Raw genomic sequence first — 13141 nt, 5'->3', positions numbered from 1 at the left:
AAATGGTTCAGGCCAGGACAGCTACGAAGCGGCACTGACGAGTTCTCTTTGACTACCGTATACCTACAACTATTGTGGTTTTTGTGCACTGGGCAGTTGGGGGGAGAAGCCACTCAGTACTTTTCAGTACTGTTTTGTACTTTTTTGTACTACATGACAAACAGAGACAGCAATACTTTGTGTGCAGCGTGTTAGAAACGCAACTTGGTCAAGGGGCAGCAACACATCAGAATAAGGCATACGATATCAGTAAAAGCTTATGCTGCGTCACCGAGATATGTATGAGCATACTGTCTATGTATAATCGTGCTTAAAAATATTGGCACCACTGAGTTGGCAATATTCCAAGTCATGACTGAATAGTAAAAAAGACATGCTTTTGATAGTGTCACAAAGACTTGTACATATTCACATATTCCAACATGTTGCCCGTCGTTTGCAGTATGAGGTTGAGTTAATGTTTAATTCATTCCTTGTTAGCTGCTTATCCTCACAAGGGTCAAGGGAGTGCTGGAGCCTATCCCAGCTGTCGACGGGCAGGAGGCGGGATACACCCCGAACTGGTTGCTGGCCAATCGCAGGGCACATCAAGACAGAAAGCAGTCACACTCACAATCAAACCTAAGAGAAATTTTGAGTGTCCCATTAATGTTGTATGTTTTTTGGGATGTGGGAGGAAACCAGAGTGCCCGGAGAAAACCCACGCAGGCACGGGGAGAACGTTCAAACTCCACACAGGCGGGTCCGGGATTTGAACCCCGGTCCTCAGAACTCTGAGGCCAACGCTTTCCAGCTGAGTCCACCGTGCTGCCATTTGAATTCATGGATAGTGTTGGATGTTTCATTGGGACTTCAGATCTGTTAATGGTAAAATAATGTCAAGTTTTAAACAATAACAGAGCTAATGGTGGTGGCTCGCAGCTTTGTAAAAACCATGTGAAATGCATAATTTATCTTGGCCTTCAAATGCAGACATAAATGGAAAAAATGATTCCACTTATACAAAATCATTTGACACTTGTCTTTGTACATACATAACACTTGTTCTAAGACTAAAAGTCATATACAGCTCAGAAATGATTACCATCTTTTTTTACTGTCTGATATTGTGTGAATGTAAAATGGCTGCCACCTGCACCTCAGATCCCTCTGGTGTCTTGCAAAAACTCCTTCCAGTGGCACTAACCATTAAGACAGCTTGACTGAGAGGACTATTTGTAAAAAATATATATAAATATATATCTATAAAAAGCAAATCTTAAAAATAGTGTAATAGTAAAACAGTGTTATTGATTATATACAAAAATGGCCCATATTACTCTATTTCACAAAAACTACAGAATAATATACATTTAAACACCACTCAAGATCACTTCAAGCTGAGCCTGTGTGACTTTGGGCGAGATGCGGGTTACACCCTGGAATGTTCGGCCGCCCACTGCTGAAATATTCACATTGGTTGGACATATTTTGGGATTTAGCCAAGTCTACAGGTACAAATTGAAAAGCCATTTTTACACAGTAAGCACACATACACCAAATCAATATTTTTTATTGTTAACATTCATATTCACAATTCTAATATATATATATATATATATATATATATATTGCAATATAGTTGACATACAAACAAAAAAAAAATATCTCTCCTCAGCAATTGGAGATTGAAGCCAGTGGTGCATTCTGGTAAGTGTAAGCACTTTTTTTTTTTTTTAACTTTATAGAGCGAAAGAGGAAGAAAAATAATACCAGTCATTTGGTTTGCCGCAGAAAATCAAAATATTGGTTGCTTCCTACAAAGGATAAAAACTGAAGTGAACCTGTGTCATCTTTAAGGCTTTCATCTGAGCTGTGAAGACAGAATGGAACATAAGTCACCATTTGTTCAACAACCCGACAACTGAAGGCGGGGGACCCAATCACAAAATAACAGACGTATGCTTTTAAAAATTCCCTCCTCTTTCTACAAGAGTCATTTTATGGCTTTTGGCTGCCACTGTGCTCAAGACTGCACAAAAGGACTACGTTTGGACAAAATAATTATATATACTGTATATAAAAAAGAAAAAAAAAGAAAAAAAAAAGTTCAAGTGCGGACAAATGCTTTGGTAGGATGGAAGCAGCCATATACACGCGGTGGCCGAAAAGCGATTGGAGTCAGTCAGTCAGTCGCAGAAGGCCAAGTGGACCCGTTGGCCGTAGAAAGCGTGACCGGAGCGCTCGGCCACGGCCTGGCGCGCCGCCTCCTCGCTGGGGAAGGTGACCAAGGCCTCGCCGCTGCACTGGCCGCTGAAGTTGTACAGGACGAGGACGGCGTCCGGCTGGAGCTGCGCGGCGACAAAAACAAAACAAACAAAGAAAAAAAAAAGGACAAAAGATGACACGCACAGGAGAAACTAAAGGGGGGGGGGGGGAGCCCTTTGCGTTGGATTTCAATGTACAAAACATCAGGGGGACACCAGGGGGAGCCCGCACACATTTGAGGAGGACCAGTAGATCACACTGAGAAAGAGAGGACAGTGAATAGCAAGAGGCCATTTTGGATCCCCAGGAGACTCCTTGAAGCTAAAGTTGATTAGCTTTAGCATGCTAGCTGCAGCTACCAAAGGGAGGAAGAGTTCAAGAACTCGAAAGCTGGAGACGAGAGAGGCTTTTTCCTCTTTCGTGCAGGATTCAAATTGTTGCTACAAGTTTGCATAGGAGTGCTGAGTCATGACTACCATGTCGTCACCTGTACATTTTCTTTTAACCCAACTGCAAAGCTATTAGCGGTAATGCGATCAAAAGGTTGATTTTATACAAATGTACTTTTATTTGATAATTTTTTTTTAAAAAGCCAATGTATTAACTGTATAGCAGTTGTTCCCAAACTTTTTACACCAAATCAAACTTAAAAAAAAATACTCAAGTACTTATGACCAACATTCAAATACAACTTAGTTCCAAGCGTTCTTCTACAAAAACAAGGTGTAAGTTTTATTCAACAGAAGTTGCTAAAATTATTATAACATAGTACTTACATTGAGGAAATTACAACTAATTATTCTGTTGGAGTAAAGTAAAAATAGTTTGTGTGTAATAATGTTTGTAAAGATTAATATAAATGTATCGTGCTTAAAAGTTTGAGAAAACTGACGTGTACTCATTTTTAGGTTCTTGCACTTAACCACACAGAATAATAACTGTACAGAATTACATTTTAAATACATATGTAATTAAATGTAAAATTCTGACTCAACTGCAGTGTACTTGCATCAATTGGAGGCAAGAAGTTTATCATAAGACGGGGTCCTTTTTGACAAATGAAGGTTTAAGTTTAAATGTTATTTTGTAACAAATTCAATAACCTAAACTTTTTTTAAACAATCAATTTCAGAGCATTAGGCATTGATTAGGGTCATGGTGGAGGCTACACAAAAATCAAATATACTACTTACAAAAAGCATTTTCTCTCTCACCACCAGGGAATGTCGTTAATTTGGTCCCACGTTGGGTGGCTGGTAATGCAATGTAATGAGTAAAATATTTTCTTTTTGATTTACTCTTTTTGATTGACGCTTTGTATTCCTGCAACTGTTAGTTGTATTTCCAGCAGACAGGTGTTCAATTTGCATTTTTTGAAAAGACCAGCAAGGGGCGCCATCTGTCCGCATTGCTTTCGAGGAAAATGCAGCTTTTCCTGCTCAGAAAGTGACACACAGCACTCCTCAAAAACGAAGCAAGGATTTACAGCAGTCGGGAAACATGCAGACAGACGAGCCGAGTCAGAGAGCACACGAGCGCCACGGCTCCGATCAAGCGAAGGAACGGGAGTCGTCGGTGGGCCTGGAGCATCTTACCTTGCTGTGAGCCCTTACAGACAGAGCCATTCTTTGGGCTGAATCAGACTCCTGGCCTGTTCGCTCATCTGAACCATGCTGCCGTACTCCTCGGGGGTGTACTACACATAGCATGATAACCAACACGGTCAGCCTGACAGTGGCACATTTGCGAGTACAATCACATTTACACACCGTACAAGGACGGGGGGGGGGGGGGGACCCTCAAACTGCCAGAGAACGATCCAATTAAGCATACGAAGAAAGAACGACGGTACCTCAATTTGCAAATGAACCAAATTTGGAGTTTATCGAGATACAAGGCAATGCGAGTCCTGAAGTAGGACAGAACAATAAAGTAGCAATGTAAGCGTAGGAGTGAACAATTATAACAAACATTATTGAATTATAACTCCCAAGTGCTTCCTTTAACGTTTTTAAAGGTCCATTACCAGTAAAGTTAGGCTAAAGAAAAACTACATTTTGCATTTAAAGCAAAGCAGATAGCAGACACCCAATGTAAAATGCAATAAGACAGCCTGGCGAACCTGGTAGCAATGTTGTACTAGTTTCAACTCTTTAACAATCGATAGTTGAACACAAATGGTGCAGCAAAACATGCACAGAAAGTATAACCGTACAGGCATATCTTTGCCCTCTACAAAAGAATGACTAATACAGATTGCTAAATCTGTATGATACAACACCCTGGTGGCAAAGTTGGACACACCAGAAACACAACTTCAGTAGGCGCTGAAGTGTGAAATCTGTTTAATAATTAAAGCAATAATTATTACTGTACTTCTTTTTATAGATTATAATAAAAATGTGCTGCAAAATGTTTGTTGGTGTTTTTTTTGGGGTGGAAAAGATGAATGGCATTTCCATTCATTTAAATTGGGAGCGTTGGTAGAACAAATTCTATTTGAAAGTGGAGGCACCGCCGCATTTCATATTGTAGCCAGTAGAGATGGGCATGGTTTAAAAACCAAAAAAAAACAAAAGGGCTTTTATTTATTATGTATGTCCAAAGTGAGGGAGGGTTCCCTGGTAACCAGCTTCAGTGGGTGCAGGCTAGTTTTAAATTTCATTCACAGCCTGCACTGCAGAGTGGGAGAATAGATTTAGCTACACCGCTTCATATGCAACACTCACCAGCCAAGTGCAACAACGTCAAATAGACAAATGAGACACCATTGATTGTGGTCTCCCTTATTGACACACAGGATGTCGATTTGATTAGGGAGTAATACGCACCCATGTGAGAGTCAGCTGCTGAAAAAAAACAAAAAAACTACTGCAAGTAATTGACTTTTTTTTTTTTTTAATAGAGCAACCCATTCTGGCAGAAAACTAGCTAGGCTAGGTTTTGATCAGCAGGGTAAGGCAAACATTTCTGCTCAACGGCCACTTTTGATTTTTTTTTTCAGATTTGCAAAGACATTTGAAACTTTTTTATGTCAATACTTATTTTTTTTAAATAAAAGTATTTCATGGTTCAATTACATGTATGTTTTTCCTATTTTGCTATTTTTCAATTAATAAAATGAATAAATTAACTAATAAGTGTTTAATATAGAATGTTGGTTGCTAGGTTTTGATCAGCAGGGTAAGGCAAACATTTCTGCTCAACGGCCACTTTTGATTTTTTTTTTCAGATTTGCAAAGAAATTTGAAACTTTATGTCAATACTTATTTTTTTTAAATAAAAGTATTTCATGGTTCAATTACATGTATGTTTTTCCTATTTTGCTATATTTCAATTAATAAAATGAATAAATTAATAAGTGTTTAATATAGAATGTTGGTTGCTAGGTTTTGATCAGCAGGGTAAGGCAAACATTTCTGCTCAATGGCCACTTTTGATTTTTTTTTTCAGATTTGCAAAGAAATTTGAAACTTTATGTCAATACTTATTTTTTTTAAATAAAAGTATTTCATGGTTCAATTACATGTATGTTTTTCCTATTTTGCTATTTTTCAATTAATAAAATGAATAAATTAACTAATAAGTGTTTAATATAGAATGTTGGTAAAAATGTTTCTAATTATGTTTACAATAAATCAGTGATAAAAACACTGTAAAAATTACTTTTGAAAAAATTAAATCAAATAATGCCCATCCCTAGTACTTGATAGAAGCGAACTCAAGCCTCAAACTTGGTACAAAATGAGAGCAAAAGTAAGGAAGCCAAAAAAAAAAAAAAAAAAAAAAAAAAGAATAAAATCCAGCCACTCTCTAGTCAGTTGTATTGAGTCAAACCTCGCAGAGCTCCATCTCATTCGGCCTGGCAGCAAAGTATTATGGGAAGAAAACAGGATTTTGAAATGCCAAGTACAGTGTTGTGCCCACTGTTTTCACCAATCTCTCAGTATCAACATGAAATCATGCATCCATTTTGCTCATCTTCAAACCTCATCTCTTCAATGCGCCCCCATGTGGCTGTGGTAGGTACTGACCTGGTAACCCTGGAAAAAGCTGAGGATGTCCTTGACCCCTGTGTTGTAGGGTAGGCCTTGCATCCGCACGAGCGCACCAGGTTGAGGCAGCACCTGGGAGGAGGCGGCTGCCGCCACAGCGGCTGCATGGTGAGGCTGGGCTGCCATGACCGATGGGGGGGCGGTGAAGTAGCTCACTGTGGAGGGGGACACTGGGGGGCTGCAGAAGGAACCAGGCAGGTGAGGAGTTTGAAGTTTGTTTTTATTTAAATGATTGTGGTTAGATTGATGGGCCGAATTATCCTGCGTGGAATTTTGGCCACTGAGTGCTCAGATTAAAATGACTACAGCCCATTTCACACTGCCATAAGACTATTTGTCAGGTGTCAATGTTCTGTACAAGGACCAGGGACAACATGATTTTTCCACCTTCGGGGTTAGTATCAGTACTGAAAGAAAGGTGGTACAACAGCTAGATGTCACTGTACAAACTGTCAATTTCCTATGTGGAGGATTGTCTATTATGATGCGTCCATTTTGTAGAAGCTAAAATGCTTTGTAGTCGAGTAATTGCCGACCACTGTGGTCTGGCAAATTACTCCGCCTTAAATTTCCTTTAATTGGTCGAAAAATCAAAATCCATATAAGTACACCACCTTTGTGTTCAACTCAACAGGCCCTCATTTCACATAGGGTAAGAAAATTTGTGAGTAAAATGAGAAGAGATTATTATTTTTACCTTAGTATATACTTTCAGATATTTATTTGGTGGTTGCCTGGGAGAGTTTAAATTGTGAGCATATCAAATTTCATTTCAGGAGTGGAATTTCAGCATAATCCGTTGAACAGAGGACGTAGGTGGTCTAAGCAGAACTGGCCAGCATTATGAGATAATTTCAGCTATATCATTTTCACCCCCCCCCCCCAAGCAATAAAAGCTATTATTTTAGGAAGGTAACGATAAGCGCCCTCAATTGTGTGTGGGAAATACTGCACTGTACTCAGCAAAAATGTGTACTGCTGGGCAGCAACCAGCAGAGGATAGAGTTGATGAAGTCTGTACAAGACCAGAAATCCTATAATGTGGTAACATTTCCGTTTGAATTTTTTTTAGATATGGCGTGTTTGTGGGCTAAGAAACAAAACCATGATTACTCTCTTCAAATAATTTAAAAGGTTAACCTATTACCTGACTATTAATTTTTACAATGTTCATCAAGTAAATAGAGCTTAAAAAAAAAAAAAAAAAGAAACGTGTGACGTGCATACCTGGGATAGTAAGCTGTGTAATTCATGTTCATGTAGAGGTGGGGCTGAGGGGGGTAGTAGGCTAAGGCGGGGCTATGTGTGGCCTGATGAGCTCTGGGTGCAGCCAGCAGGGGGGGCTGGAAGAGGGCGGCTTCAGACAAGATGGCAGGCTGGGTGGGGAAAGCGTAGGCTGTAGGGGGAGATAAACCTAAAGGAATGACAAGCGTCCATTATAGAGCACATTTGAACAGCCAGAAACTATAAAGTGCATTTTCAACATTTTAATGAGAAACTTATTTACTTGCACATTCAAAATGAAAACCTTTCTTTGCTCATACCAGAAATCTTATTTACAAAACTGACATTGTCCTTCAGGCTGTCATTGTCACAAAATAAACAAAACGTAAATGTCAGCATGGCCATATTTACATCCAAACAGCCTCTAATGAGCGTGTGGCTGTGGCCATCCAAGCAGGGAACAGGGGGAAATGAGAGGGGGGAGAACGAGACGACTATAGAGAGGCGGGTGGGGGGATCTTAGCTACCAATCTAATCTCTACAGATAAAAAGGAAGGAGCAAAGGGCAAAGTGGAGTTTCCTTTAGTACAGTCAGAACTGGCATCCTTTTTTCCAACTCACTCATTCTAAGAGTGGCAGAAAAAATGCACACAATCATAAATCGATTTAAGTACACCCATCTGATTTATACTGGAAAGCAGGCCAAAATGCTGCATTAAACGCTGGAAACTGTCATCAAGTGCTCGGTCAGTAGACTTTACTTACAGGGGAGTTTGCAAGGGGGTGGAGAAAGGCCGCTGCGGTTCAAGGTTCCTCCCATCAGCACAATACTCATCTCCTCCGTGGAGCACTGGAACACCTCCACGTAGCGATCCTTCATTGTCTTCTTGTGGCACTTCTGGGACACCATGAAGGCCTTGTCTGAGGACTTCATCTGAATGAAGGAGTCACCCGAGGGCCGGCCCTAAAAAAGAATCGCGTTTTGTTATGAAGCTTTGGATGTACGAGCCAGCGAACACACCTGCTGGTTGAGAACCATGTGGACTCCGTGGGGTTTGATATCTGCGGTGTGCTCGCCCATAAACTCCAAGATGTCTTCGATGCCGGCCGTGTAAGGCAGCCCGCGAAGGCGGACACAGTCGCGAGTGCTGCTAGCTGTCGGGAGGAAGGGTGGCGTGGCGAGGACGGGGACGATGGACGAGGCGGGCAGCGTGGATATCAGAGGGGTGGTCAGGTATCGAGTCAGCACCTAGCAAGCCCATTAGTAAAGAAGTAAAGTCAAAATCAGTGTGGGGAAAGAAGGGCAAATGAGGTAACATTGCTTACTTGACAGGTTGGTTAGTAAAACAGCCCTTTGACATTAAAAATCTCAAGTAAATTTGCTTTGTGTAGTTAGCGTCATGAGAACAAGGTCTTATTTCTTCAATTTTTTTTGTCAGACTTTTTGTAAAGAGAGCAATTGATTTCCAATAACTGTCAATAAAAACTACATTGCACACAAGGACTTTCAACAGCTTGAGCCCCTGTCATCCTGAAAGCGGTACAGATGTGCAAAAACAAGGACCAACAGATGTTTTTTTTTTTTCCTGAGAGCCGTCATCACACTGAACTTTCACGTTTCCTCTAGCTGCGCTGATTTCAACATCTTGTGTAATACATTTTATGCATTCCATTTTACACAAATGGATTGATGATATTTTTTACCTTGCTTTTTGTATATACACCATGGCGGTAACAATTTGTCAAACAATTGATTGCTGAAGCAACGTTGGGGGGCAGGGAAAGAAGAGGGAAAAAAAAATTATGCAGTGTCACCAGGTGCCCGTATTTCAGGTTGTTCATTCAAGAATTGCATGAGGCATGCTCACATACTTTTAATACGATACAGCTCGAAAGCAGGGAACAAAATGTTATGTAGCCTTGCAAGATAATGCTAGCACTAATGTCTGTAAACATGACATTTTGTCAAAATGTGCTCTAAAGCTTTGGTAAACATTGGTTTTCCACATGAATAAATTCTGACAATAGCAACCAAGTATATTATCAATGGTGAGCACAGGAAACTATTCGCCTGTCACAATAAGCGATCGAGTTGATTGATATCGAGGTTCATTGTCAGAGAGTTGTTGTTGATACATCACATTATTTGGAAGAGAGCCCCAAAACAAACATGCCAGATATTTCATTTGTAGGGCCAAATCGTTGGTCCTGGATTATGCCACACTACAACAAGTTTTGTCATTCTTGAGAAAATATGTCGGGCCAGATCAGGGAAATCGCCCAACATAGCAAATAAAATAATATAATAAATAATAAAATGATCTAGGATATTTATGAGTGTTCCCCCCCCCCCTTTTTTTTTTTGAGTGTTTGATTGTCTATAGCATTCAATAAAGAGCTGATTGATGACAGACTCTCCTTTGTTAGTTGCCACTATACTGTATTTCAACAGAGACATATCTAATCTAAAGAGACTAAGCAATGACTTAAATTGCAGCACTCCTAAATCAATTTACCACTGTATCTTGGATTATTATGAATACAACTTTGGATTTGTCTGATGAAGACACAATGACAGTGGTCATGTTTAGGATGTACCAACTGACCTGTTGCACCTCAGCCGAGGTACTGCGAAAGAGCTCAATGTAGCGTTTGCCCAGGATCTGCCTGTGCTTTTTCATGGCGTTCTGGGCATAATCGTCACAGGAGAAAAGCACAAAAGCGTCGCCGGTGGGTCGTCCGTCGGGATATTTCACAAACAACAGCCCCTCAGCTCCATCTGTGACCGGACTCTCAGGACCGAGGAAGTCCAGGACCTCCTGTGGTGTGGCAGTGAAGGGCAGACCTCGCATGCGGACGATGACCTGGTTCTCTTTGGACAGGAACTGTGTCACCTCATTAGACGTGCCTGGTGACAGAGAAGCACAAAAACGGAGGAAACTGTTGATTATAAAATTCAGAATCTGAATGAGTGATTATAATTAGGCTTTACGTCACTGATGGTGTAGCGATACAAACGCCTGACTGTCGCGGGCAGCAAGGGATTCATTCCCCCCCTCATTGATGGTGTTGATATGTGCTCTGGAACTGACTGGCGACAAGTTCTGGGTGTAGTCTGTCTTTTGCCCAATGTTGGCTGGGATAGGCACTGCCTCTGCCACAACCCTTGTGAGGGTAAGCGGCTTGGACAATGGACATGATCAGGATTTTTGGGGCCGATCTCAAAGTTAAAAAAAAAATAATAATAACAAACGCTCACTGATCAAATCACAAGATGTAGAAATGTGTATTTAAATTACCTGTTCATTTACTGAATATACTTATGTGTTTAAATGTTTAAACAATATACATTTACAATAAATGTATCTATTTACCCGGTGAAGCATAGCAAGAGACACAATAAATTAATGGTCTTCTATGAGATGGCCGTAACTACACACAGCAATTAATGCATCTACTTTTAGTGGCATTTTTGTTTGTTGGTATGCTGTGAGATTTTTCATTTGTAAAGTATGTTCCTTGGCTCCATAACTGTAGGAATTCACTGCTCCGGTAAGATATTCTGTTCAACACAACGGCGGTATGTTTACACACAACTACGATTGGTGGCAAAACCTTGCTAGGCTATGTAACGGTTGCCTGCTTGCGAGCCATATTGCATTAAAAGTACGTGAACATACATGAACAAGCAAGCCTTAAACAAACGTCCGCTCCTGTCCTGGGCACCAGTGACAAGCAACACATGCCCCCCCAACAATCCCCACCATTTTCTTCTTATAATACAGTTGGCCTGATCCACTCATCTTGTCATCCCCACGGTAACGAGTGTGCTATAGTTGGCTGCATTTGAGTTAACAAGAAAAAGCCCAATGTTCGTAAAAAACGGGATGCGATGGCATGAGAATACAATATTTTATTGCAGTAGTCAGAAATCGTGCAGTTGTGAAAGAGCAAGGATGTCTTTCAGTCCGATCTGTGCATTTTGTGTTGTCTCTCAGCTGCCTTGTGGCTTCCATTGTGTTTTTTTTTTTTTTTATTGGGCATCATATTTACAGTACTATGTCAAAAGACACACATACATATTTTACAATATAAAACTAAAGTAGCTTTTGGATTCAGATATACCGCGCACAATGGTGACACAGTAAATGACTGAGTCAATCAATGACATCATTGATCAGATCGATGAATTATGACAAAACCAAAAAATTCCAATTAGCGGCCAATTCAGTCAGACTGATAAAAATCGGTGTAAACTAATTATAATGCCTCTTTTCCACTTCATTTGGTGTTTATTTAGTTTTCTACTTCAGAAAGAACACCCCCACAATAGTTGTGAGGACACCATACATGTAGGTCAAGGGGACTTTTTAAGAGGACGCTACAGCAGCAGGAAAATAGACCGCACAGCAAAATCCAGACTGCAGTAAAATAGTGCAGTATCCAAAGCTAAGACACAGCAACACTCTCATGCGCATTAATGTTTTTGAATTTCAAGCTATGTGTCCTCAAAAGGTATGAGAGGGTTATGCATTACATGACCTGCATGAGGTTGATTTCCAACCACGGTGTCATCGTACATTCATGTCCCGTGAGAGCAGAGGTGTGTGGAGGAAAGTTATTCAAATTCACTCACTTAATTGGGCAAACAAAATATTCATATACTACAACTAATGTACAATGGAACCTGGCATATTCTCATTTTCGCATCCGTGAATTCACTTATTTGCTCATTTTTGGGGGAGGCCTGGTTGGTTCAGTTGATCTTTGAGGGAGGTGACCTTAAAAAAAAAAAAAAAAAACACGAGCGAGTGAAAGGACACTGATCGAAAAATGACCATGCACTGCATCAACTCTTCTGAGGCGAGGCCATGTGTTTGATTTACACATTGCCCACTATGCCATACCTCCTTTATGTGGCTCAATACTAGGTGTCAGCATATCATCTGAGATTGACCAGCTATCTCTGCCACAACTTGTTACACAAAAGTCACTGCAATTTATTATTTCTTCCTCTCTTGCATTCAGTTTCTTCAGACGTTTACCCCATTACATAAATGGGGGGGGTTGGCTATCCCGAAAAGAAAATGGACACTTGTGGACTGAACTGAAACAGATGAACCAAACAGTTTTGACTGTTCAACAGTTTCTACCCCATCTATACCAGTGATGTATAGTGACAGGCACAACAATTAAATATTCTTCCACAAGATGGCAGAAGGCACAACAAACCTATGGAACCACCTGCTGCTTGTTCATTTATCAGAACATCAGCAGTTTGGGACTTAACTATAGAGGTCCTGCACTTGACGTCACCATTTTCACGGCGCCATATTGCCGGTCAAACAGAGCTGCTCAACATTGTGGGAGACATTGAACCGGTTTACAGTACCCAAGACCTGTTGTGCTGTTGGTTGTCACAATAGAAGTGACAGAGCTTCAAAGACATCATTCTATGGAATACCAGCTAAAAAGATCGATGGATTTCGGCAATTAAACATGATGGATGGTGCCCAACCTAAATACACACACGCCTGTGTAGCGATCGCTTCATTTCAGGTAGTAATTATTCTTCTCAATCTCAAATTAACAAGAAGTATTTATAATGGCAAGTT

General features: G+C 40.5%; 1 protein-coding gene across 3 annotated transcripts in view; it reads right to left on the bottom strand.

The window, feature by feature from the left end:
- Positions 1–1652: 1652 nt before the first annotated feature.
- The window catches only part of esrp2 (epithelial splicing regulatory protein 2), a 28675-nt gene continuing 17186 nt past the window's right edge, over positions 1653–13141 (bottom strand). For 2 of the 3 annotated variants that reach the window (XM_061814837.1, XM_061814840.1), the window contains 6 exons: positions 10133–10434; positions 8548–8775; positions 8292–8490; positions 7530–7716; positions 6282–6480; positions 1653–2330 (listed from right to left, as the gene is read on the bottom strand). In XM_061814837.1, coding sequence (XP_061670821.1) covers positions 2169–2330; positions 6282–6480; positions 7530–7716; positions 8292–8490; positions 8548–8775; positions 10133–10434 — 1277 coding nt within the window. In that variant the 3' untranslated portion in view covers positions 1653–2168. Of the gene's footprint in view, positions 2331–3842; positions 3944–6281; positions 6481–7529; positions 7717–8291; positions 8491–8547; positions 8776–10132; positions 10435–13141 lie in introns of all 3 variants that reach the window. The other variant, XM_061814838.1, reaches the window with a different exon arrangement.

Source organism: Syngnathoides biaculeatus, chromosome 3 (assembly GCF_019802595.1).
Source record: "Syngnathoides biaculeatus isolate LvHL_M chromosome 3, ASM1980259v1, whole genome shotgun sequence".
Lineage (NCBI taxonomy): Eukaryota > Metazoa > Chordata > Actinopteri > Syngnathiformes > Syngnathidae > Syngnathoides > Syngnathoides biaculeatus.
This window is presented reverse-complemented; position numbering and strand designations above follow the sequence as displayed.